The following is a 25,004-nucleotide window of genomic DNA, read 5'->3' as shown; positions in this document are numbered from 1 at the left end:
AGGTCGCGAGATTGAATCCCGGCTGAGGCGGCTGAAGTTTCAATGGAGGTGAAAACACTGTAGGCCCATGTGCTTATATTTGAGAGCACGCTAACAAACCCCAGGTGGTAAAACTTTTCGCAGCCCTCCACTACGGTGTCTTTAATAATCAAATGAGCGTTTTAAGATATGAAACCACGCATATCACTCAATCAATCAATTATTTTTTTAGAGAGGGGGTTGCACGGACCTGGTGTGCCACTCCTTGGTTACGCCACTGGATCCAATCTATATCGTTTGTGATAGGGGCTGCTTGGCACAACGAACGTGAACGCATTGCTGCCCATGCTCTCAGAGGCTGCCCATAGCCATAATGGCAGTAGCATTAGAACACAAATGCTTGTTCACTCACCATGTGTCTCGTTATTCTACTCGAGCTAGAGAACCATCACAGCGTTTGGAGATGGTGCTTGTCTAACAGCGTGTTCGTGAAACGCAATCGGCTAAGAGAAAAGAATATATATTTTGCCTTCCAGTCGTCTTCAGCATAAGGGACTGAGAGATTCTTCTGTGACATGAACTCGGCAACGCTAATGCGTGCAATGGATTGTTTGGGGCCTTAGACGTCCACGCGAAGAGGCTTGACGGGCTTGCCAGGAAGCGCTAGCTCTGCGCGGGCTCTTGCAGCCGATTGAGTGTCACAGCCGCTCGCCGACTCTTGCCCGCGACCTCCGTTAGCTGGCCCTGTGTGTACACGAGATCACTCTGTAGACAGGAATTCGTGGAAATAAATCAATATGCAGAGCACGTCAGTGCTACAATGGCAAGAAATGGGCCTTGTCAAGGGGCTAATACACGTTTTCTCTGTAATATTTTTGAACTTTATCGGCAACATACATCGCGTGGTTTTATTAATTCCAGAACGCTAAGCTGGGATTGCCGCTGACATTGCCAAAACAGGAGCATCACGCCTGTGTGTTAGTGGGACAAGTAAAATAATTTAAAAGTACAGCGTCACCCTGTTTTCACCTATCATTCAGTGATGTTCTATTTACAGCCATCACCGTTGTCGCCACAGACAGGCTACTTGAACACTGAAAGAGGTCCTGGGGATCTGTGCGAGATGCCTGTCGTTTGGCCAAACTCGGAATCTTTCGGAACTTTGGCTACAACCGCTTTTGAACACGCCAACAGTACGAGCTGAACTAATCAATCCCTCAGCCCGGAATGCGTTTCATTGGTTACGATGGAACACGGCGTCACGTCAAGGGCAGTGACAAAGTTGGTTGGTGTCTTTGAGCTAGAGGCATCTTCTTTTATTGGTTTGTTGTTACACTGTTACACTCAGTGTAGAAGTGCACCTATACAAGAAAAGTTTACTAACCTCATTTTCAGAGGCGCGGACTGTTTAATTTTCATTTAGTGCCTCTAAGTATCCTTTTCAATAATCAGCACGATGACCTCTGAGATTACTACCGGCCTGACAACATTGCGGCCGTTGCTAATGCTGAGGGCTCGTATATAACCATGATGGTCAGCAAGTACATCTCAGCTTGTTGCTCGGCTGGCGCACGCCTTTTTCGCCATCTTCCTGATCCTGTACTAGGTCCCTGAGCACGTGTGGCCGGGTGAGTAGCTATTTGACTAGACGCCATACCAACCTAATTAACATGTCATGAGCAAACTGATTATGTGAAGTGATGCCAATACAGAAGTAATTAAGCGACGTCTTAATAAATACCGTGCTAATGAAACTGCTGATAGCTAAGACCACGCTAGTAAAGACCATGCCAACACTGTAACAGTTAGCTGAAGCAGGAACATAAAGAACGTTTATTGATAGCAGCTGTTGGGTTTTATAATGGCACTGACACGTGCAAGCCAGTGTCGGCGTTGATGTCAGCAGTTGGTGGGTACAACGCTGGTACGCACAGCACATGCGTATCTTGCACTATGCATCTGCTGTTTATCAGTTCTTTGAAACACGTCACTCATTCACTGGATTAAAGTTGCGATTGTAGTGCAGCCTGTTTGGCAACCTCCTGTTTCTGGTCGAGCGCCTAAACCTCAGTGTATACTGTCGATCGGTGGAGGATGTAGAAGTGTTCGCGTCCTGCTGTCTCGGACCACGCTCTTGCTCGTTGAAGGGCTCGCACTTGTTATCCGATTCCTCGATTTCAAGTGTGCTGCTCTCTAAAGATTCCAACGTCGCACTTAGATGCCTGCGGTTGCAACGAAGCAGCTCGTTATCTTCGGTACACACCGTATATGCCCGTGGCGCTGCTTGTCCTACTACTTGCGCTTTTCGAGTCCACTGTTTGTCCTGAACCCTCACAACTTGTCCTTTCTGGAGGTCCGGCAGAGATTTGGCACCAGTATCTCGTGGCTGGCGTTTGTAGACGGCTGTTTTCTTCTGGCGGCGGAAGTCCGCAAGGCATGTACGTAGTCTCCGGCCTTGCAAGAGCTCCCCCGGCGACCAACCGTCTTCCACTGGCGTCGCACGGTAGGATAACAGTCCCGATCCAAAGTCCTGCTATGTCTTGCAACAGAATCAAAAGTTGGGCTAGTTGGATATGCATGGTATAATTGTCAGTTCCAGTGCACGAATAAACAGAAAGGAAAAGAGGTCAAGTACTTTCTGGCGACTAAACAATTTATTAGAAAGGAAAGAATATATAAACAGCCATTCAAAAAACAACGCGTGCGTGTGCAGGCAAAAAGTACACCTGTGGCACCTCGAAAACACAAAGTAAAAGGAGAAATATTATCTCGGAACATAATATAGAAAGCAAACTCTTTATCGTGCAGCAAAACCGAAGGCTGGCTAACGCATTGTTTTCCTCTTTTTCTTATGTGAAAAGCTTCTGTCAACTCACGCGTTAATTGATTGTTAGATCGAAAAACCACTTCAGTATCCTGCAAAAGAGGATAGCAACCGCACTTTCTGCAATGAGCCACGAGATGCGAGGCACCAAGGATTTCAAAGAAGAATCATGCTCTCTAATATGAACATAGATGCACCTTCCCGACTGACCTATGGACACTTTACCGCAGCAAAACGAGTCATGTAAACAACGCCCATTGTGCAGTTCACGAAACTTTTGCTGTGTTTTATGTGACATTGCGGAAACTCTCTGCGCATGCGTGAACAAAAACACTGCAGTTTGCTTTTGGCTGAGAAAAGCACATCGATTTTAAATCTATTACCGAGCTGCGGAAATTCATGCGATGTCCTATGAAGGTGAGGAATTACTGCTGTCCTCCTACCTTTTCCGCTCTCATCACGATGCACCGAGTGGCAAGTTTCTCCACAACAGTACGAGATGTGGAGTCGTTTAGCTTTTCAACTTGGGGGAAGTTGGAGAAGGCATGATACACGCACAAGTAGAAACTCCCGGCATGCTGGGAAATATCGATTCTGACCCTGTACCATGCATAATGCGGTGTTTCTCACATTTTAAATGGTTCACGTTGTTGTTCGTACGCATATTTCCTGCAAACAGCACAAATGTTTTGCAACCTTTCGATGTCGCTGTCGAGTCCGCGCCAGAAAACGAGTTCACGAGTTGACGAACTCTTGTTTTAGTTTTATTTAAACCCAAGTGGTCCTCTTGTATCCGTTGAAGCATTTCCGCCCTCATCAATTTCGTTATGACTACTTTAGTCCCTTTTAGCACATTGCTTCTACCAGTGATGATTCTGCCGCGAACGGCCTCATGCTGCCGACCAAGCTACAGTCTTCTCTTATGAATCGTATGACTGACTGAAGATCGGCATCTTTCTCAGTAGCTTCAACAAGCCGACTCAGTGTTTTGCTGCTCACCATGTCCGTGATCACACCTACTGCATGCACCTCTACGTTGTTCCGGGAGGGCCCGATGTCCCGTGGTTTTTTGGGAGCCCTTGATAACATGTCGGCCAGCAGCAACTTTTTTCCTGGAACAATGTGAAGAGAATAATCATATCTCAACAGGTTCAGAAAAAAAAACGTTGAAGCCTTGGTGGCATATCGCCGATTCCTTTAGACGCAATTGCTAAAAGTGGGCGGTGATCCGTCTCGACAAAAAATTTCTGGCCATAGACAAAATAGTAAAATTTGTCACATCCATATGTCATTCCCATTGTTTCTTTTTCTATTTGCGAGTATCTCTGCTCCGTGTCAGTCATGACACGCGACGCGTAGGCAACAGGACGCCAGCTATCTCCGTGACGCTGCAACAGCGCAGTTTCTAGCCCATCTTTTGATGCGCCCATATAGTTTGGTGCGTCCATACGTCCGTAAAATAGCTAGTACAGGTGTGCTGCTTACAACTGTTTGAATAGCTGCCCACTCGGCGGTATGCTTTTCTGTCCACTTAAAGATTGTGTCCTTTTTAATAAGACCGCGCAACAACTTGGTCTTGTCGGTCAGATGCGGGATATGCTTGCCAAAGTAACTTGCCACACCAAGCATTCGCTGAGCCGCCCGCTTATCAGTCGGGCGCGGAATTTCCGCTATTGACGCACTGAATGCGGGATTTGGCTTTATCCCCTCTTGACTGATGATGTCACCCAAGAACTCGACCTCTCTGCATGCAAACTTGTATTTGGCTGCATTAAACGTCAGACCCGCATTCTTTGCTAGTTATAGCGCCCCGCGAAGGCGCTCGTCGTGTTCTGCCCGGGTAGCACCCCATACCAGGACGTCATCGACATACACACTGGTGCTCGATCGAAAATGGAACTCAACGTTTTTTGAAACACTTCAGGCGCTGACGAAAATCCAAACGGCAGTCTCAAGAAACGGTAACGCCCAAAGGGAGTAGCGAACGTACAGATGCTTGATGTGGCCGGATCCAATGAAATCTGATGGAAACCCGAGTTTGCATCGAGGCGAGAGAAATATTTAGCACCCGCTGGTTCTGCCTGGATGTCATCTCGCTTCGGCATCTGATAGTGCTCGCGCTTCAGGCACTAGTTGATGCTTCTAGGGTCCATGCAAACCCTCAGTTGGCCACCTTTTTTTCTGACAATGGCGAGAGGACTCACCCAATCTGTTGGTTCACTGATCCTTTCAATGATGTGGGCTTCTTCTATGCATTGCAGCTCCGCTCGCAGTGGCTTTTTGAGTGCCAAGGGGACGCGTCGTGCTCGCTGTATCACTGGTATGGAATCTTCATGCAAGACCATCCCGTATGGGCGGGCTACACAGCCGGTACCCTGGAAAAGCTGCGGGAATTCTTGGAGCACTTTGTCAGAGCTTTGGGCATCCACTGTGTCGATTGAACGCACCATCAATCCCAGCGCCTCCGTTGCGTGTAGTCCAAATATCGCTTGTTTGCTCTTCTTCACTATGAAAAAGGTAAAGGTGCCAGACTTGTCATTCATGACCACTGGCACGGTGGCCACACCGAAGTGTTTAATGACGTCCCCACTGTATGACCGAAGGACGGAGCTGCTGGGCTTCAGGTCACCATTCGCTTGGTATTTGCGAAAGACACAATATGGCAGCAAGTTAGCCTGGGATCCAGTGTCTACTTTCAAAACAACCTGCTGGTTAGCTACTTTGACTACGACCGTCCAGTCAGCTGTCCTTTCAAAGACGCACATTCTGACATTGAGGATGTCGAAGTCGTTCTCGTCGTGTACTACGGCGCCGACGGCAGGTTCTTTCCCGCAGCATGCCGCGAAGTTATTGGCCCTCTTGCACGCAAAATGTGTCTTCCCTAACGCCGGGCATTTGTTACGGTCATGCGTTCGATTGCATCTGCTACATGTGAACCGTTGACGCTATTTCACGGCCACTACGTGCTTATCTGCTTGGGTCCAGGTCTCATTTTGGTGACCTGACACTTCGGCCGCTTTGCATATCTGTTCTGCCTTGAGCAGCGTGAGCTGTTTAATTTTGAGCATCTTTTCGCGTAACTTCGGATTATTCGTGCCAAATACAATTTGGTCACGAATCATAGAGTCGCTCAATGTTGAGAAGTTGCAAGTCTGAGCTAGCTTTCTCAGGTCGCGCAGGAAAGGTTCAAAAGGTTCGCCTTCGGCTTGACTCCTTGAACGAAACGCATACTTCTCGTAGACTTCATTTTGTTGCTCCTGACAGTACGCTTCAAAGTTGCTCACAACTGTTGCATAGTCATCCTTTTCTTCTTCCGCCGTGAGAGTGAATTGTTAAATACCTCCAGTGCGTTCTCTCCAGCCACACTCAGCAGCAGTGCCGTCTTAGCAGCCTCTGTCCGTAGTTCTTTGGTGGACGTTGTTGCCTTCAGGAGGCGCTCAAATTTCTGTTTGAACAACGCCCACTTCTTTGCGATGTTCCCTTTTCTGGCTTACTGGCGTCACACCTCCCCGTTTCTTCAAGCCATTGTGCGGTAGGCTAACAATCATCCCACTTCTGACACCATGTAACAGTCAGTTGAAGCAGGAACAGAAAGAACGTTTATTGATAGCAGTTGTTGAGTTTCATAGTGCCACTGACACGTGCAAGCCAGAGTCGGCCTTGACGTCAGCAGTCGGTAAGTACAACTCTGGTACGCACAGCAGACGCGTATCTTGTATCATGCAAACGCGATGCCAATTAGAGATGCGTTAATGAGACACTAAAGTCGATGTTGATCGCTGAAATAGCAGTGTAGAAACCTTGTAGTGCTAATTGTGTGCCAAGTAAGTGCTTATGTTAAAATTAAATAACGTTTTAGTGGCCCGCATCGCGTTGACACACTTCAAATTACCCAACCCAAGTGGAACCTTTTACGTCACTGTTGCCGTACACAACGCTGTCAGGCTTTACTGCGTGGCCGTCAACGCAAGTAACTGCAGAACAAAAGTAGGGAGAGCCCAAGCAGCAACGACGACCATTGAACAATTTCCTGCCATGAACTCTGAGATGGCAGACGTGCTTGGTTCAACTGGGCTCTGCTAGAAGGCACGAAAACAACGACCATTGAACAATTTCTTGCCATGAACTCCGAAATGGCAGGCGTGCTTGGCTCAACTCGGTCCCGCTAGAAGGCATGACCTGTCTAGTTTAACAAGGCAAAAATTGAACTTTTGAACCGCTCGTGCCATTTGCCATAGTAACATCTGGTGGTTCTTCTTTTCATAAATCAAACAGAAATGAACAAGCAGCATTTTATTACGCCTCCTATTGCACGGAAGCTTCTTTACTTAGTCCAGCTAGCTCAATTACTAGTGATTGATTGTAGGCTGTAAGTTTGACATCATCGGAATCATTAAGCGAACGTCCTACTCTCAACACATGTGTTCTCGTTCATTTACAATAATTTCTCGGTAAGTAGAACACTGCTGTTGATAATATTGTGGTTTTAGACGTTGTCATACCATACATTGAGGTTCCCCTCTGACTTAAATTGTTATTTCAGTTTAGCGATCCCTTCAGTAAAACCAGGTTAATTACTTGAGGATCTAGCTAATTAAAATTTTGAAAGTTAGGATTATGCTAGATCGAACCTAACCAATCATTTGGCTCATTAGACTCGAGATTATCAATCCTTGGGGTTTAACGTCCCAAAACCACGATATGATTACGAGAGATGCTGTATTAGATAACTCTGAAACTTTCAACCCCCCGAGTTCATAAACGTGCGTCTAAATCTTACGTGTTCACCCCCATCAAAACGTGGCCGCTGCAGCCTGGATTCTGTACCGGGAACTGCGGGTCAATAGCCGAGTGCCTTAGCCACTATACTGCCATTTCGTTTAGGCTCAAGAATATTGATGTGTTAAATAAAACCTTATCAATAAGCACAAAACTATTCCATATCACGTTAATTAAGCTTTCTTTATTTGTCCGATCAAAATTGAGACCAAACGTACGCAGTCTTCACTCCGAAGCAGAGCGAGTGGACTGAGTAGACGAGTCACGTAAAAATGGCATCATATCCAAGGAGTGAATGATGGAGAGCGGGGCGAAGCATTCGTCCGTCCATTCGTTCTTGCTTTCGTCCGTTCATGCGTCCGTCTGTGTAACCGTCCATGCGTCTATCCACCCGTCCGTGCTTGCACCTGTTCGTGCGTCCGTCCCTGCGTTCGTGCATGCAGCCGCCCCTGCGTCCGTTCATGCGTCCATCCATGCATCTGTCTATGTGTCCGTTCGTCCATCTATTCAACACTCCAAGTACCACCATCTCGCATCTTTTCATCATATATTCCCCATGTAGAAGCACCGCCATCCAGCGGAGATTCTAAGGACTAAACGAGAGGTGGCACACGCACACTTTCTTACGGCTTGCGCTTCGGGTCTACTTCCCACCTTTAACCACCTCGAGTTCATGGTATATACTAGTTCACTGTATTCATGACACTGTGGCCCGACGCTTGCTGAACCTCTCCAAAACCAAGGAGGTTACGCCAAGAGAGTATGACGTAGCAACCATTTTCTGTCAGTTAGTGCTCAATGTACATGCCAATGGCTGCTAATAGGAATGAGAGACAGGACAATTCGGCTTTTACTTTCTTACGGCTTGCGCTTCGTATCTACTTCCCAACTTTAACCACCTCGAGTTTATAGTATATTCTAGTTTATTGTATATAGCTGCATGGTTTATCTGTTTTCTTTCCAACCGCTGACAATTCGTAACAGCAAAGAACTTTAACTCACATCCTTTACGTGTCCGTTCTGGTGTACCTAAGGGTTCGTTCTCGGGCTTCTTCTGTTTCTAATCTATATAAATGACTTACTGACTAAGATTTCTTCTTCAATTAATGTTTTTGCAGATTATTGTGGTATTTATCACGAAATTAACGACAATAACGATGTCTCTTGCCTGCAATTTGACATTAACAAGGTCATGAACTGGCGCATTACTTGAAACATGAAACTAAACATTAGTAAGTGTAAGCACATGCACATTTCTCGAAATTCTAGCCCAGCTTCCACTTACCACATTAACAATGTCTTTCCTGAAACTGTGCTCTCCTATAAGTACCCAGGAGTTCACATTTCTTCTAACCTGTCTTGGAAAACTCATATTCATTATATCATAAATAACGCCGACCGCATGCTTGGGCATATTCGCAGGAACTTCTCTCATTCATCTAGTTCAATAAAACTATTACTTTATAAAACACTGGTTCACTCAAAATTAGAGTATTCTGCATCTGTCTGGAGCCCTGGCATTGAATCACTAATTTCCGATTTGGAAGCTGTGCAGAACCGTGCCTGCCACTTCATACTCTCCAACTATCACTGAACAAGCAGCGTAACCACCATGAAATTAAGTTTGTCCCTCCTTCCTCTTTCTCATCGCAGGTCAGTAGCTTCACTATGTCTTTTTCACAAAATTTATTAAAACAGCTATCTGAAACAGAAATTATTAGCAAGGCCATCATACATATCAGCTCGCATTGATCACCGCAATAAAGTTCTATCAAGTCACACCAAAACGTTTTCATGACTCATTCATACCCAGAACTTGAGTCATTTGGATTGATATTCCCCATGATATCGCATATATAGCTGATAATAATATGTTTAGTAAAACCATTGATCTTCTCTAAATGTTTGTGTATATATATATATGTTTGTTTATACGTATACATATATGTGCGTATATATAAGCTTATTTTTGTTAGTATACCTTTTTCCCTATTGAATTGTCATTTATGCCTACTTTATTTCACTTATGTGCTGTGAGTTTTTTCCTTGCTGTTTTAATTTGCTTCTGTTATGTATATCCCCCCTACAATACAATAATTATAAATAGAGTACAATAAGTATTAAATAAATAAATTAATTAATTCATTGCACTGCAGCTCAACGCTCGCTAAATCTTCCTAGAACTTCGCAGGTTACACCCTGCGAGTATAACGTAGTAACCCTTTCTTGTCAGATAGCGCTCAATGTACATGCAAACGGCTGCTAATGAGGGTCGCAGCGGGCGCGTTAACTAAAAGCCAAATGCTCTTGTCTATCATTCCCCCTTAGCAGCCATTGGCAGGTACATTGAGCATCATCTTTTATTGTTCAACAACACACAGAGGAAATCTTTCACCGGCACCACCTTAGAGGTCAAAAAGTTATACTTGTTACACACTACAACGGACACGAGGGATGAACGAATGCCGTTATAAGGAACTTCGCCCCTAAAAGCTGTGGAAGAAGCTTGGTAATCACAAGCTCCTCTGATTGCCCCAGCGTTGCTCAAGTAATGATTCCTGACAAAATTATATACAAAGAAGCTGCAGCTTAGCGTCATAGCTTTTGTAAGCGCGAAAGACGCGTAACATGAACAAATAACATAAGGGAAGTGCTACTTCAGCAGCAAATTTATTCGTTTGTTACACCAAAAAGTAGGTGTAGCCACCAAAGAGAAAAATTGCAAAAAACTACACACTCAAAAGAACAAGTTAACTAAAATTGTAAGAATTGTTGGAGCTTAACGTCCTAAAATAAGCTCATGATTATGAGACACGCGGTAGTCGAGTGCTCCAAAAATTTCGACCACCTGAAGTTGTCTAACGTGCACCTTAATCTAAGCACATGGGCCTCAACCATTTTCGCCTCAACCGAAAATGCTACCGCCGCTGCCGAGAATAATCTAACTAAAAAGGCATAATATTGTAAGGCAGCGTTCATTCGTACTAACCCATGTCAAGAGCGTATGCGCAAGCAAATATTGAAGTGATGAAAAGCTTAATGCACATCAAACAGATATATTGCGCGAATGTGCCAAGGCATGGACTACATGACTGCACCAAGCGTACATTAGAAAAAAAAAAGTCACAGCATATCCGTGAGGCAAAGGATGTCGAATAGGGTGAAGCGAATGGACGGATGGATGCACGAACGCACGGACGGCTGCACGGAAGGATGGACGGCCACGCGAACGGACAGACGGACGCACGGACGGGTGGGCATGCTCCGCCTACGCAAAGCCTGTGCACACCTGTCATGAAAATTTCCAGCTGACAGGCAGCACTGTCGCCTTATTTTCTGTTTAAACGCGAATCATTTCTTGATTAATCAGAGTCACATTCCCCATGTCTAAATTTATCACAAAAAAGATGGGGCTATGACGAACACGATCCACAGAGCAACACGTCATAAGTAATATGACTTGCTTGTCGCGTATATGAGGCCCTATTCTTTCTCTCTGCATATATTTGTCATGTTTTCACCAAATATACACTTGCCAGTCCGCGCTCGTGTGTGTCATTCCTCTTTTTCTTGTGTTCAATCAGCGCGTCTCAGATGTCAACTAAACTTTTCTACCAATATGGTGTGGCACATACCTGCCTTACACAGCTTGTGGTATGCAGGTATGCGCCGCAGGTGATTCACAGTATGTATTAACCCAGACACTATGAGAAAACCCTTTAAAAATCAAAACATAGCCGCTTCACGAAGCATGCTGCTTAACATACGATACCAGTGACGACGGCGTTGTCTACGAGTGGAAAGACCCGATCGAAGCTAAGACTATACAGATCATGGCTCGATTTGAAATATATTTATTTATTCACAAGGCCCACCAGGCTCCAGCAGAACTGTCTGAGGAGGAGGTTATGCAGCGTATAAGATCACAAAAGTGAAAACATTCAAACGCAATGACGCAATTACTGGTACATAAAACTAATAAATAATGTTATATATTTTTTGAGAGAGCATTTCGCATGACATGCACTCAAGTATTGTAGCACAGAACCACGTTAGCGTTTCAAGTTTCTCATGAAAAAATGCCCTCTGTCAACGTAATGTCGAGGAAACACTTACTATGGTTGCACTATTGGCTATCTGCATTTATAACAGTGTAATGGCCATTGCCTCTGCAGCTATTGTCCCACATTAGTGCAATACGCCCACGAAAACTACTTCCGTAAAGTATAGAGCACGCCCGTCGTTGCCAGGCAGCTGGCGATGCTTCGACGTGAGTGTCGACATTACCTCGATCCAGGAGGCATCTTTTATCCACCAGTGTTGTGAACTTGCATGCCGTGCAAAATTTGTGAGCACAATTAAAACATTTAGCCAAAGACACGGTCCAACTCATACCGCTTGAATCAATTAAAGAAAAAAAACTTCACATTGGCTGCTACTCAATGACTGCCTCGCACGTAATCGATTTTCACAATGCCTGAGATCAGTTGAACTTCTCTCCGAAATCTTTTTTCACCGCTGTATTTTCAAGCATTTGCTGCCGTATTTCATAGCGGTGAAACGCTGCGCGACTGTGACATACGCTAATGCGGTACTGATGCATGCCCGATGTTTGACAATGAGGCAGTCGCTGTGACGTAAGCGGTTGCGTACCGATAACAAGTGCAGGTGCCCTCAATTTCTCTCAGCACCTAATGGAACTTATGCTAGTGTTTCTGTTCCCACACGCACGTTTTGAATGTTTCCTCAACGTAGATTTCAATCTCTCGCATTTTTACGACACCCCCAGACCATGCTCCTGCGTTGCTCGATGCACATATGGCACTCCGTAGAGGTGTCCTCAATGCAGGCGATAGTTGGCGTACCGCATACCGCATATATATAGGCGGTCGCTGGAGCCCGAAATATCGCTCCGTAGCCGAGTTACACTTTGGTCTCAAAAACCAAGCGATGCGGTTTCCGAAATGATGTTCCGAATAAGCATAAGTTCTGCACCGTTTTTGGGTCAGCGTGCACAGCCTCCGATCAGCACGCTCACCTCATTCACGCAGCGGCATTGCAGATGTGCGATGTATTACGCGAGGAGATACCTTACGAAACGGCGTCAGGACGGCTTCCTTGAAAGATTAGTGATGCAACTCAATCGTGCTCTGGATAGACAGCACACACTGTAGATGCCCAAGACTGGAAAATCTGTTTCGTGGTAGGCGCTAAATGGAGGTTCGTGCAACAAAACGGGTGAATGGTAATTTTTTATTTTTTATATTTTCTATTACCATATCTCATACAGTCCTACCGTAACTCAAGCATAAGTAGAAAGGACACGCATGTGCATTCATTTCAAGCACGTGTTACTGTCGCCTTGCAACGCGATCACATGCCGACCACCGTATTGTTGAAGTTTTAAAAAAGCTATCTGCAATAAAACAAATTATTTTCCTATTAAGTGCTAATTCTGATTGTGTCCTCACATTGTGTCCTTCAAACGCATATATTACAAATTCCAGATTGTTCATCTGGTTTGTTGCGCCGTATCTTCAGCATGTGTTGTTATGCAAATTGTGTTATATATATCGCTGTAAAAAGCTATCGTCGGGCTTTTCGTGTAAAAATGACCCTAGTTTTTGTTTTCTGTTAACAAACCCCACCGTTGCATTGTTTAGGTTCTGGTACTCGATGTGTTTCAGAGTGATTATGATGATTGGTGAGGATGACGCCTCCGCCTATATTTAACGGAATCCAGTTTCACGGCGTTTTGAACAGTATAGTGTCAACGTTAGAATATAGCGTTGAAACTTATCAAGGTGTTTGAAGGTGCACATTAAGTGAAATTGAGTGGGCGAGCAAGTCAGCGAGTGATTGAGTGAGTGAGCGAGTGAGCGAGTGATTGAGCAAGTAAACAAGGAAGCGAGTATTAATCAGTGAATATAAGTAAGCTGTCGGCGTGAGTTGACGGCATCGCGTTGGCAACTAAAGGCAGCGCTGCAGCCTGAACCTTTTCTGCGTAGCGTTGTTTAAGGTAACAATACATTCTTCAACGCTTTCGCTACTGAATAAAAATAATCGCTCACAACTCTAATAGGGTAGTGCATTGTAGTGGTCACCCCGGACGGTATACATCCGCGAATACGTTTAATGCACTGTGACCGGCGCTTCACACTAGAAAGATCCAGTGCTCTGTAAAGTGGCTTTCGTTTCGCTGATACTAACGTCTGTGCGTCAGTGCTCTTACGGGTGTTTTGAAGTTGCGTCCCACCCTAAGTAATGCTTTGAAGGCCTGTGTAGGTGAAGTTCCTGGTGCGCCCACCATGTGCACTTAACTGCCACACTTATACACAATAACACATCGATCAAACTCTTAACGCATGCCTCAAAGCAAAAAATGCAGCATAGACAGTTACTAGCCAGCTGTTTAGCATGAAACCGGTTCCCACAAGGCAGAATATTGGCGAAATTTTTCATATTCTTAAAATATTGTTAAAGAATAAAAGAAGACATGATTTTCTTTTCTATAATATAAATACTTTACCTTACTTCTTCAACACTTGTCCCATCATCGTGGTGGAATGTGAGCGAAGTCTTTAGAATATACATCTTTATCTGCAATGCAGCTGGGTGGCCTCGAAAATTCAGCGCTAGTTTTGGTTTCAAAGAACGTGCACGCTAGTAGCGGTGGCCGGGCATCTTAAGATATGGTTCAGTGGAGTGGTGTCGATGTGAATGTTGGCATTTATTGACTTTCGCAAGTTTTTACAAATAAAAAAATGTAGTACCTCTGTAAAAAACTTGCCCTTCGTTTATGCTTTTTCTCAGTTTTCTTTTTGTTAATTTTATGGCGAAGCACGGGAAGGGATTGACTTGCGTTCCTATAGTGCCAGCCTCCGCTCTTTCTCGCCCCTCGCTCAGTGATATTAGAAGCTGCATCTCGCTCGGTGGGCGTTTCCACTACGGGGAAGATAAAGACAGCAAGTTGTGGCGGGCAGAGAACGGAAGCAGGGGTTAGCTACGCCGAACAAGTCAACCATGCATTCGTTGAAGACGACTTAATCGGGACACGAGTTTTCTGCGGCTCTGCGATGTGCTAACCCGAGGATTTCTAATTCCGCGGAGGTCGTATAGCGTTTATTGAGGGCAACTTGTGAACACAAAAATTTGAACTCATTTCATTTGAGGAGGTGTTGATTTTGCATAAGTACATATAAGTAAACTCAGTTCACTGCAAGCCCGACTGGACTAAAAGAAATGCAGTGTCGCTTGACTAATTGGCGAAGACGGCAGTCAAGCTCTTGTCAGGAGAATGCCTTTATTCAGAAGCTAGAATTCGAATTGGCTCAGCTACATAGTTTTATTTTTTTTTACTTTTGGCGTGTAGTTCAATTGATGTCAGGTAATAGTAGGCCACTTGCTGTGCATGAACTTTTTGCAGCCGCGGTTTCGCAATTTGAGTCTTTACTTCTAATAGAGTATCTCAATTACACGGAATAGACTAAATTCTAAAACTATTACAGAGATTTTCAATGGAGCCAACATTTTGACACGTGACCTTTTCTTCGTCGAGGCAATGCTGTTGTCCTGACGAAGACAAGTCATCTTACCAAAATACTGTTTCCAGCGACGTTCTTTCTCCAAAACTTCTGATCGCTTCAAGCCTTTCCGTGCCTCTGTACTTCAGTCTGATTTAGTACTCAAGTTCTGTAAGAAAGCTATGCGCGCCGTCATAACAAACGCGACTGAGTCAAATACGATGTATCCTACTCGTGATTGTTGATAATTTTCGCATTGGTTCAGATATTTTGAGCTCAATGTTCGCTCATGATGTCCATATGTCAGTTGTAATTGAAAGCTCCATATGTAGACCGACACCTTCACACTACGTTAATGTATCTATGTTTTTATACAAAACATGCAATAAAAAAGTGCATTTCAATTGTGTCGATCGAGTTTGGTCCTATAGAGAAATGAGTCAGCTTTTTCACCTTTTCAGAAAACACGAGCAAAAAAAAAAGATTTAGAAAATTTATGGCCAAGCGACCAGCCGGCCTGAAAGAAGGCACGAGTGCATTCCGCTTACATGCGAAGTGCAAAAAGAGAGCTTTCGCGGCGACCCTTCTCTCAACTTTCCCTTTTTTCCCTTTATTTAGGGAGATAAGCAGTGACGTTATGAAAAAAACTTTGTGTTTGTGATTTATTTCTAGTAGGATGGCCGGTAAACGCCAGTTGAAAGCGGCGCTGCTGCTGCCGAGAGCGAATACATGGGACGTATGACGAGTTTCCGTCCCCTTGCCGGCTGACCAAGCGAAAGAGCTGAAGCTTAGTGACGTGTTCCACGAGTTAAACCTAGGCGTGCCACGTTGGCGCTCCTCTTCTCTGCCTTCAACGCTTCATATCTGCAAAGCTTCAGCAGCCGACATGTTAGACTCGTAGACCTGCTTTCCGACGACAGGCTACAACAGTCCCAACTGTTTTTATACAGTGAGTTTTCGTTGTATTGCTGGGTACAAACTTGCAGAAACAAATGTTAGTCATTCACCAAGCGTTTTATGTTGTATTCTTCCCTGTGACAGCTGAGTGACAATACGGCTTACTGCCTTAGTTAGTAATGCATTAAGGCTTGCTGCCTTAATGCATTAGTCCACAGCTGACAATTTATACAGCAGCGTGGAGTGTTGTGAACATGAATCGCAATGTTGGTATTGAATACAGAGCGCGTAACAAATTTGTTAGAATGTGGAGAAGTAGCTAAATTGCGTATTTTTTTCTCTATGAGCTGAGTTAGCATTTTTATGCGTGCTTGAGAAGAAAATACTATACATTTACGAGTTGCGTTATCGTCATATTCGCTGCGACAAACAGCGAAACGAAGAGACGCAGTTAAGCAATTATTCCTTCAACACTGATAAGGAAGCGTAGCTTGTGAGACTCCGAGGAAGAAAAAAAAAGTAAGCTGGCATGCCGATAAGGTACATGTCTCGCAGCACGCAGCTTTGAGGACTGCAGCTTAGTAAAAGAGAGCCATTTGCGCAGAAACGCGAGACTGTTATACTTGTTTTCTCATATGCGACTGAGACTCTGTGAATTTCATGTGAATGAACAGTACTCTTTTCGTGCTGCTGTGTAGCCCTAGCCAAATAACAAAGTCTTGTTCTGTCCTGTGAACTCGTGCTTGCGACTTTGCAACAGGTGAGTGGTCACTCAATCTTTAACAGTGAGGCAAGGGCATGGTGCCACTAATGCTAGTGCCGTTTCAATGAACGCCGTTTGCTCTAAATTTACCTGCCGTAGACGTTTGTTTCTTGTTCCTCTTAACGTTTTTATACAAGAAATATCTAGGTGTCAAACCTGCCGTCCAAATGCTTCGTCCAGCGCTTATGTGCTCTGGCCTCCAGAACAAATAATTAGCAGCACCGCAGGGTATTGTTTCGTCATACTCGAATACAAGTTAATATAGTAAGGCTTCGCTGCCGATTTCGCCACTCAAATATGATTGTAGCAAAACTTTTCTGTTCCCTTGTAAAGCATCCGTGAGCTATTTGCACGACTCATACATTGACTAAAATTCCTTAAACTCGGTATTGAAGCAAGAGCGTGTACGTTTTCTGTTCATATAAGTTAACACCATCGACCACAAGTGAAAAATTTCAAAATAGTAAATGACCCTAGTTCATATAATTTTTGGTGAGACCCGTCGGGGTAGATCACTCAATATTTTTGTGCAGGTTGCTTTAGTTCACCGGTTTGAGACACCATGCAACCTTCCTCCTTCATGAGATGTGTGGTGCCGGCTTACCAGAAATAAATTGGCACTGCAACGAGCTCATTTTACACCTGTCCCTCGAGAAACGTTGATGTGATTTCCATGAGCTGAGTGGCCTGTAACACAGGCACATGCAATATCATTAAATGAAAAGTACTTGTTGAAAGTAACTATATCTTCTTCAACTCATTACAGTGCACCACGGCGAAGAGGGCCTGCATACACATATGTAGAATACCGTAAATGAGTAATTATTTCAATAGAATATATTTATTTATTTTTATTTTATTCAACTTATTCATTCTCAAATGTGAGTACGCACGTTCTCAAGCAGCGCTTTTGACATTGTCAAGAGCGCTGCTTGATAAGTAAGGTCAAAGCAGTCTGGCGAAAATCTTTTGTAAATAATCCTATTATAGCTTTGTATACATCGCAACATGTTTCTTCACAGGGTGTGACGTTTTTTTTTGATGCCATGTTCGCTACATTGCGATTGTCATAATCTACAAATCACATTACACCTTGATGCGTAGCAAGGCATGTAAACTTATGTCTGTCGATGTGTCGAATGACATTAGATGTAAATGATATTGAGCCTTTTACTCTGAGAGGGGTTACTCGGTCTAACACTGAGGCTGTTTCATTGTCTGCTTGTCTCGCAACGGATATAATACACCTTACGCCACAGAGTCCGGGAGAGCGTATGGTGGTTTTAAGTGACGTGAAACGGTTTGACAAAAATTTAGCTGGAAAGTTCTTATTAAATACCAGAACGACGAAGCATGAGGATGTTTTCTCAAATTGTGACGCTGCTACTGAAATATTTCACTTATAAATGTTTTGCTCAAAAATCCTTTTCGGGTGCAAGTACGACAGCCAAGGATTATAAACGACTGGAGACTACGTTTCATGAAAAAAAAAAGGACGTTTCGCCTCAGTGGAGCCAAGTCTTTGCTTATTCACTTTACTTTGCACTTTGCTTTATTTCTGTCCAGTTTTGCTTTCCTTTCCTCGCCTTTTTCTTCATTGTCTTCCTTTCCACTTTTTGTGTTTTGCAGTTTATTTTCATTTAATTCTATTTTTCTTCCCATTTCTTTCTTTCTTTCTCTCTTTACCTCTCGCTGCTTGCATCCTCTTAATTTTTTGCATGGTTTGTGTTGTCCTAACTATCTATCCATAGTTACGATTACCGCACTATATGTTACCATCTAGGCACTCGAAGAGCAACAGGAAGAAGACTTTCTTTTAGCGCGAGTGCTTGCTCAGCATGCTACGGCCAGTTCTGCCTGCATTAAGCTAAGTGACGACGACCGCAAATGGCAGGCAGCCTGCCCCCCTCGTGTGCTCCACACTTGCAAAAGTACGATACCGCGGTAGCGGTTACGCACACCAGCGGCGGCGGACAATTAGGGGCGAAAAAGCAGCTTTCGGGATTCCATGAAAGCTTTCCCTGAAAAGCGATTGCCCTTGTTCTCGTTTCGTTCATCAGATCAACGTCATGTCAGCAATTATCCAGTAGCTTCCGCTCTAGTAACGTGGCTTTGTGAGAAGGTTTACATGATACAATATTTCTGGCGCTTCAGCGCTTCAAAATGTAAGAGCAGTGGGTTGTCTGCGGAGCGCCGAAACCCAAAATGACAATCATGTTCTAAGTTTTTAACTAAAACAACTTGCTCTATTGACATCAAGGCTCCCGAAAAACAAAAACAAAACATAGTTACAGAATCCTCTGAGGAGCTACGGCTGTTTGAGCAGGGAAACGAAAATTGCCATTGATTATTTCTCATATGCACATGCTCTTTGTTATCGCTACTTCAGAGGAGGTAGTCGTAATGCGGGCATCCGTATAGCAGGCGTTGTGCCCCTCCAGGTGGCAGTGGCCAGCTTGTTTTCTCCCTCTTTCCTCTGTGTCCTTGTGTATCTGTGCATGACAATCAAATAATAATAATAATAATAATAATAATAATAATAATAATAATAATAATAATAATAATAATAATAATAATAATAATAATAATAATAATAATAATCCGCATATCTTTACACACCTAACCTGTACACGGTACTAAGAAAGGCATTTAAATATCTCATATTAGTCTGTCATACTTTTTTTCACTTTAATTTGTACTTGGAATGCGGGGAAAACTTTGTCAGAGAACAAATACCACAGTCTAATATAAAACATGTTATAAGTAAATGACAGTACGTGGTTCTGCTGTTTTCAGAAACACCTGGTGAAAATGCAGAGGCGGAAACCTGCGTGTCAGATAATAGATGGAGTTCCGAGGTGCGTGAATGTGAACCCCGATTTATTAAGAGAAGGTCCCAGGTTCAGAGCAAAGAAAGGAGACGTCGTGCTCACAACGTTTCCGAAGAGTGGAACGCATTGGCTCATGTACATCACGCAGTTCCTTCTCAGAAATGGAGAAGAGATGACAACGTACCAGGAATTCACCAAAGAATGGCGCTTCCTGGAGTACACGGACATCAAGGACTTCAGATCGTCTCTACCCCTGAGGACCTTCGCTACACACTTGTTGTTTGACAAGCGAGATATAACGGAGGAAGCTAAGTACGTCTACCTCGCGCGCAATCCGTGGGACGTGTGCGTCTCCTTCTACCACATGATGACCAACATGAGCACTTTCGACTTCCGAGAGGGAACGTTCGAAGATTTCGTCGACACATTTTTAAGGGGCAATTTCGGCTACGGTGACTACTTCGAACACGTGGCTTGGGGCTATGCTCTGAGGGAGAAACCGAACGTACTCTTCCTGACTTACGAGGAGCTAAAGAAAAACACCCGCAAGGTTGTGCTGAGGCTGGCGTATTTCTTGGGGGAGTGGTACGGTCACGGTTTGGAGGAAGATGAAGTCTTACTCCAAAAACTGCTCGAGAGATCGCAGCCAGAGTATATGCGCAACGTGGTGATAGTTAACCTGAAAGGTGATGGTAACCCCCAATGGGAAGTTGCACTTTCGCGTGAGGTCACCTGCATCGAAGGCCACGAAGGGGACAAGCACAAATACGCGCTCGTCAGAGCCGGCAAAACTGGAAGCTGGAAGGATTACTTCACGGCCGATCTCCTAAGAAAAATGGAGAATAAAATTCTGGAGGCGGAAAAGCAATCTTCTTTTGTGTGCTTGTGGAAAGACATTCGAGCCGAAGCAATCAGAGCTATGCAAAATGCCCAATAAACAGACCTCCTCTGGCACCTTTACCATGTTTTGTTTTGTGAATATAGTATGCTTTGATGCTCTTACTCAATCGCTAAAAAGAAGAAAAACATGCGAGTAATGGTGCAGTTTCGCTCATAGTAGTGATCTGTTACATCTACAGACCTGCATACGTTGCAGAAGTAACCAATTACAATTCGAAGTACTACAATAAACACGTAATTTATTACAATTTTCAATTACAACTTCAGGAAAGCAACTGAGCAATTACAGAAGTACATTAAAAGCATGGTTGATACCTCCGTAATAGGATTCGGTGAAACGCGAAACTAAAGAGCGTACTACAGAAGTAGTTTAATGTTTACTCTACATTGCATAAAAGAGCTTGCGCAATGTCTATTAATGCTTGACAGCTATAGCAGCACTTAACGTAAGCGCATCCACCGGAACCTAGACTGACGCTTAGTCACACATCTCCATAGCAACGAACAACGTCCATCGTTAATGATTATAAAAACCCTTGTGGTCATATGTAGATGCTTGTGGAGGGCGTATTAATTAACAGTGAGAGCGGAACCAAAGAAATCGATGCGACAGCGAGAGAGCGCGATTGGCTGGACACCGAACTTGGGCTAAGTTCAACTACTCGCGCTGTGTTGGAGTTACTGAACACTAATGTCTGGCCGGAGAAAAACGCCGCGCGCGTTGTGTCTTCTCTTAGGCCCACCGCAAATATTTGCTCAATAAATACGTAGGTTACAACGTCCCAAAACTTCATATGACAATGAGAGACGCCGTAGTAAAATGATTCTGAAATTCCGACCACCTGGAGTTCTTTAACGTGCATCCATATATGAACACACGGGCCTACAGCGTTTTCGCCCCTTCAAAAATGCAGCTGCCAGGATTCGATCATGTGAACTGCGAGTCAGCTGCTGTGTACCTGCTGTAATTATTCACGTGACAAGCGTAAGCGGAGAATTCGGAGTTAAAGCCATGCGAAGCCGATGGGCGTCAGAGCTTTTTGGCATGAGTAGATGCTATAGGCACCCGGCAATCCAGTTTACGAGATCTGATGGTAGTGCCAGATCACACAGCCTAGTGAGTAGGCGCAACAAAACCGAGTCTTCCAACGCGTAGCCTAGCGAGTAGACGCAGCAACACTGAACTTGCACGTGCCTATAATTTCCTTTTTTAGTTGTGCGCAAGGGAGTCACGGCTGATTATGTAAGCTCCCAGGAAGCGTTCTTTGAAGACGTGCCAAAAAGGGCACTGACACTCCAGCGTGTCACATTGTTCAGCGAGCGTTCCATTTTCTTACCATCCCTGGCGGTCGGTACCACCAATGCTGAGGCGGCCCAAAGAGCTTCGTCGCGCCCTCCGCTCCAATGTCGGGTGCCTATTAGTGACGCCGATGCTCGTGGTAAGGTCGCCGCCCGGTGGCGTGATAAGGCGCTCACAAAATTGCGCTACCAAGTTTTACGGACGCGCAGAAACGACGCGTGCAACGAACTAATCGCGGATGCCATGGTAATAATACAATACCGCACTTTACTAATAACGATGTGAGAGCACAATGATAGATATAAAAGGCGCCTTAGATGCGAAGTGGCTCTTTGCCTAGCCTGCGTAACGCCGTCCTTCCGTCCGCATCGCTCCTCTCACCGCAGCTGTAGGAGCAGTGCAAAGTAGCTCACGCCCTCCTATAATGCGCGGTGACGTCTCTCGCCCTTGCCTGCCGCGCACTCGCCCCGTGTAAGCTCTCTCTCGCTTCACCCTCCCCACCACTCGCAATGCTCGAGCCCACTCCCCACGGGGGCATCATCTCACCCATGCCACATCTCTCCATTTGTCGGCGAGAAGCCACGAGCTGGCGGGTGCGCACGCTGCGTGCGTCTCAAAACTCTCGCGACACCGACATTGTGGACAGTGAGCTGGTGCTTGCCTCGTGATCGCAATGACGAGCGGGACGCCATCGTGGCATGCTTCACACTAGTGTGCGCGTACCTTTCACGGCTGTCGCCGGCGTTTCAACGGCTAGCGAAGCCGATCGCCTTCTCGAATGGCGACATCAAGACCGATGAGGCACGGGTCAGGAAAGCAGAACGCAAGCGTCGGCAGTGAAAGACCAGCGACACCGACGAGGTGCGAGTCAAGAACACCGATCGCGTTCGAGAATACAGACGGCGTGCTAGTGACACCGACGAGACGCGAGCCAAGAAACCCGAAACAAGCGTCTTCAACCGTCACCCCCGGAAAATCTTTTCAGGCCTGCGCCCAGCAATTTGACGTCATTTCCGGCCGGCCGACTCTCGGGGAAGCCGCAGCGGCAGCGAGCGCAGCGCGGGCGGCGGTGGTGACGGTTCGGCGGCGTGGTGTTGACGGTGTTTCACGTTTGTTGCTTTCCGTTGTTGTTTTGCGGCAATTTCGTTTCCGTGCGTGATGCTGGAGTGATGCGACAATGCCGAATAAGTGTTGTGTACCCGGATGCACCGGCAACTACAAAACAGGAAAGAAGATACAAGTGTTTTCCTTCTTTAAAGACGCCGACGCTCTCAAACAATGGCTACGCGCCATTCCTAGGAAGGACTTCGTGCCGACTTCGTGCACTAAGGTAAGAATTTGAGATGCTCCTGTTCTTAGCTTGTCGTTGCTTGTTCGGGTAGAAATCACCTATGATGGGAAATACTTGAGCGTGTGGCCGCCGGGCCTCGCGAAGCGCTGACGCCAGCAGCGTTCGCAGCAAGAATGGTCAGCTGCGCTTTGTTCACTAACAGTGCCGTGGTGTCGTCCATTCTTGCAAGCTCTCGGTGGAAGCGCTTCGTGGAGTGCGGTGACATCACGCTCCCGTGTTTCCTTTCATGTTGCTTGTACCGCTTAGCGCAGCGCTTTTATTTAGATGCTTGCGAAACGTAGGTAGACTTTGTTTTAGCTACACGGACTGTAAACGCGGTCATGCAAACGGGAGCGCATTTTTTTCTTTTGAGAAGTGGCGTCTCAGACGTTCTTGAAACGTTTTTGCAGGTGTGCGCGAATCATTTCGACGCTTCATGCATTGAGAAGACGACATCGTAGACGGATCCAAGGACAGGGAGAGTTATTGAAGTTGCACTCCCAGTACCACGGTTGCGTCCTGGATCTGTCCCAACGGTATTTTCCGGCTGTCCGTCCTACCTATCAGTACGAGACCAGAGCACGAGAGAAACCCCTGACGCCAAGAGGAGCCGACAAGAAGCCTCCCAACTCGCCCGTGCTGTAGAAAAGTCGCTGGCGTCATATGAAGCGGAGCAAAAACGAGACCGGTTTTCGTCCCTCGAAGAACTAAGGGCTCGCCTGCAAGGGGTGTCAGTGTCTCCAAAGTGGACTGTGATTCATAAAGAAGAGTGCTCCATGTTTTTGAACATTATCGACTATCGTGAACCTTGTTTGAATGCGTCATTGACCGTGTTTGCAAACCTTGAAGTCTTTGCCTGCTATCAAGGTTCACCAATCAAGAACCTTGGTAGCGCTGTTGTACCAGACTCAGTTCAAAAAGTAAGTTCCTTGTTGGAAATTTTGAACAACCTGTCGATGCTGTCTGAGGAGCGCTGCACTTATTGCCACCTGGCTCAAGCAATACATTCCCTTGTTTGAGCCTTGTTTCCAGTTTTGTATCTCTTTACAAGTTGTTAGCTTTTAAAGGTGCTGTACTTTTTTCTTTTTTTTTAACTCGAACTGCCTCGGTGCCCACTGTAGCAGTTGTACAGTCCGTTTTGGTACCTAAGCTGTGTACACTTTCCTTGTGCACTCTGTGTACAGACATGTTGTGCACTGTGATTTGTTTTTTTCTTAGATTTTTGTTTGATTTTTTCTCTAGGACATGCACCTACCTGTGGCAGTACAATTACTTTTCTTTCTGTCATTTATCATGCTGTGGACCACAATTTAGTCACCAGTGTTCTTTTGTATTGTATTTTTTGGCAAGTGTTTGAACCTGATACCTTGTGTTGCTACTGCTACTATGATAAACGAATGGTATGTTCTCCTCTAACCTACAATTTAAATGAAAGTGTGATTTTTCTGTTCCAAAGCTCGGGGATGTTTTTGTCGTTGCTTGTTCGGGCAAGATATTGTGTTTTGTACTTTTGGCATATTTTCAGCATTAAGGGCAACATCTTGTGTTGCCTGTCGTCTGCCTGGACCGAGAACAATGTGCACTGTGATATTTGTACAGACGGCGTCTGGCTGTGATAAATAAATACGCATTATTCCATTCACGATATTCATTATTTCTTGATACCTTGATAAGTTCCCCCGCAACGGTGGCTCAGTGGCTAAGGCGTAGCGCTGCTGAGCATTAGGGCGCAGTTTCGATACCCGGCTGCGGCGGCCGCATTTCTGATGGAGGCGAAAAGCAAAAACGCCCGTGTGTACGAGATTTCGGCTCACAATAAAGATTCCCAGGTAGTAAAACTTGATCCTGAGCTCTCCCCTACGGCGCGCTTCATCGCCT

General features: G+C 45.1%; 1 protein-coding gene and 1 long non-coding RNA gene across 3 annotated transcripts; both read left to right on the top strand.

The window, feature by feature from the left end:
- Positions 1-15,898: 15,898 nt before the first annotated feature.
- Positions 15,899-20,556, top strand: LOC119169910 (sulfotransferase 2A8). Of its 2 annotated transcripts, none has more exons than XM_037420918.2 (2): positions 15,899-16,054; positions 19,562-20,556. In XM_037420918.2, the coding sequence occupies exon 2, from the start codon at positions 19,577-19,579 to the stop codon at positions 20,531-20,533; it is 957 nt and encodes a 318-aa protein (XP_037276815.2). In that variant the 5' UTR covers positions 15,899-16,054; positions 19,562-19,576; the 3' UTR covers positions 20,534-20,556. The 2 variants fall into 2 exon arrangements, with proteins under 2 accessions (XP_037276815.2, XP_037276812.2); XM_037420915.2 differs by lacking the exon at positions 15,899-16,054 and adding an exon at positions 16,552-16,762.
- A 2,249-nt stretch (positions 20,557-22,805) lies between these two features.
- LOC142785354 (uncharacterized) lies at positions 22,806-24,766 on the top strand. The gene is made up of 2 exons (XR_012888935.1): positions 22,806-23,126; positions 23,537-24,766. It is a non-coding gene; the product is annotated as an uncharacterized LOC142785354 (long non-coding RNA).
- Positions 24,767-25,004: the final 238 nt, after the last annotated feature.

Source organism: Rhipicephalus microplus, unplaced genomic scaffold (genome assembly GCF_043290135.1).
Source record: "Rhipicephalus microplus isolate Deutch F79 unplaced genomic scaffold, USDA_Rmic scaffold_21, whole genome shotgun sequence".
NCBI lineage: Eukaryota > Metazoa > Arthropoda > Arachnida > Ixodida > Ixodidae > Rhipicephalus > Rhipicephalus microplus.
The sequence above is the reverse complement of the archived record's forward strand: the minus strand, read 5'-3'. Positions and strand labels throughout refer to the sequence as shown.

Coding starts and splice junctions, on each gene's coding strand:
- LOC119169910 (XM_037420918.2), top strand. CDS start 19,577: ATGCAGAGGCGGAAACCTGCGTGTCAGATAATAGATGGAGTTCCGAGG.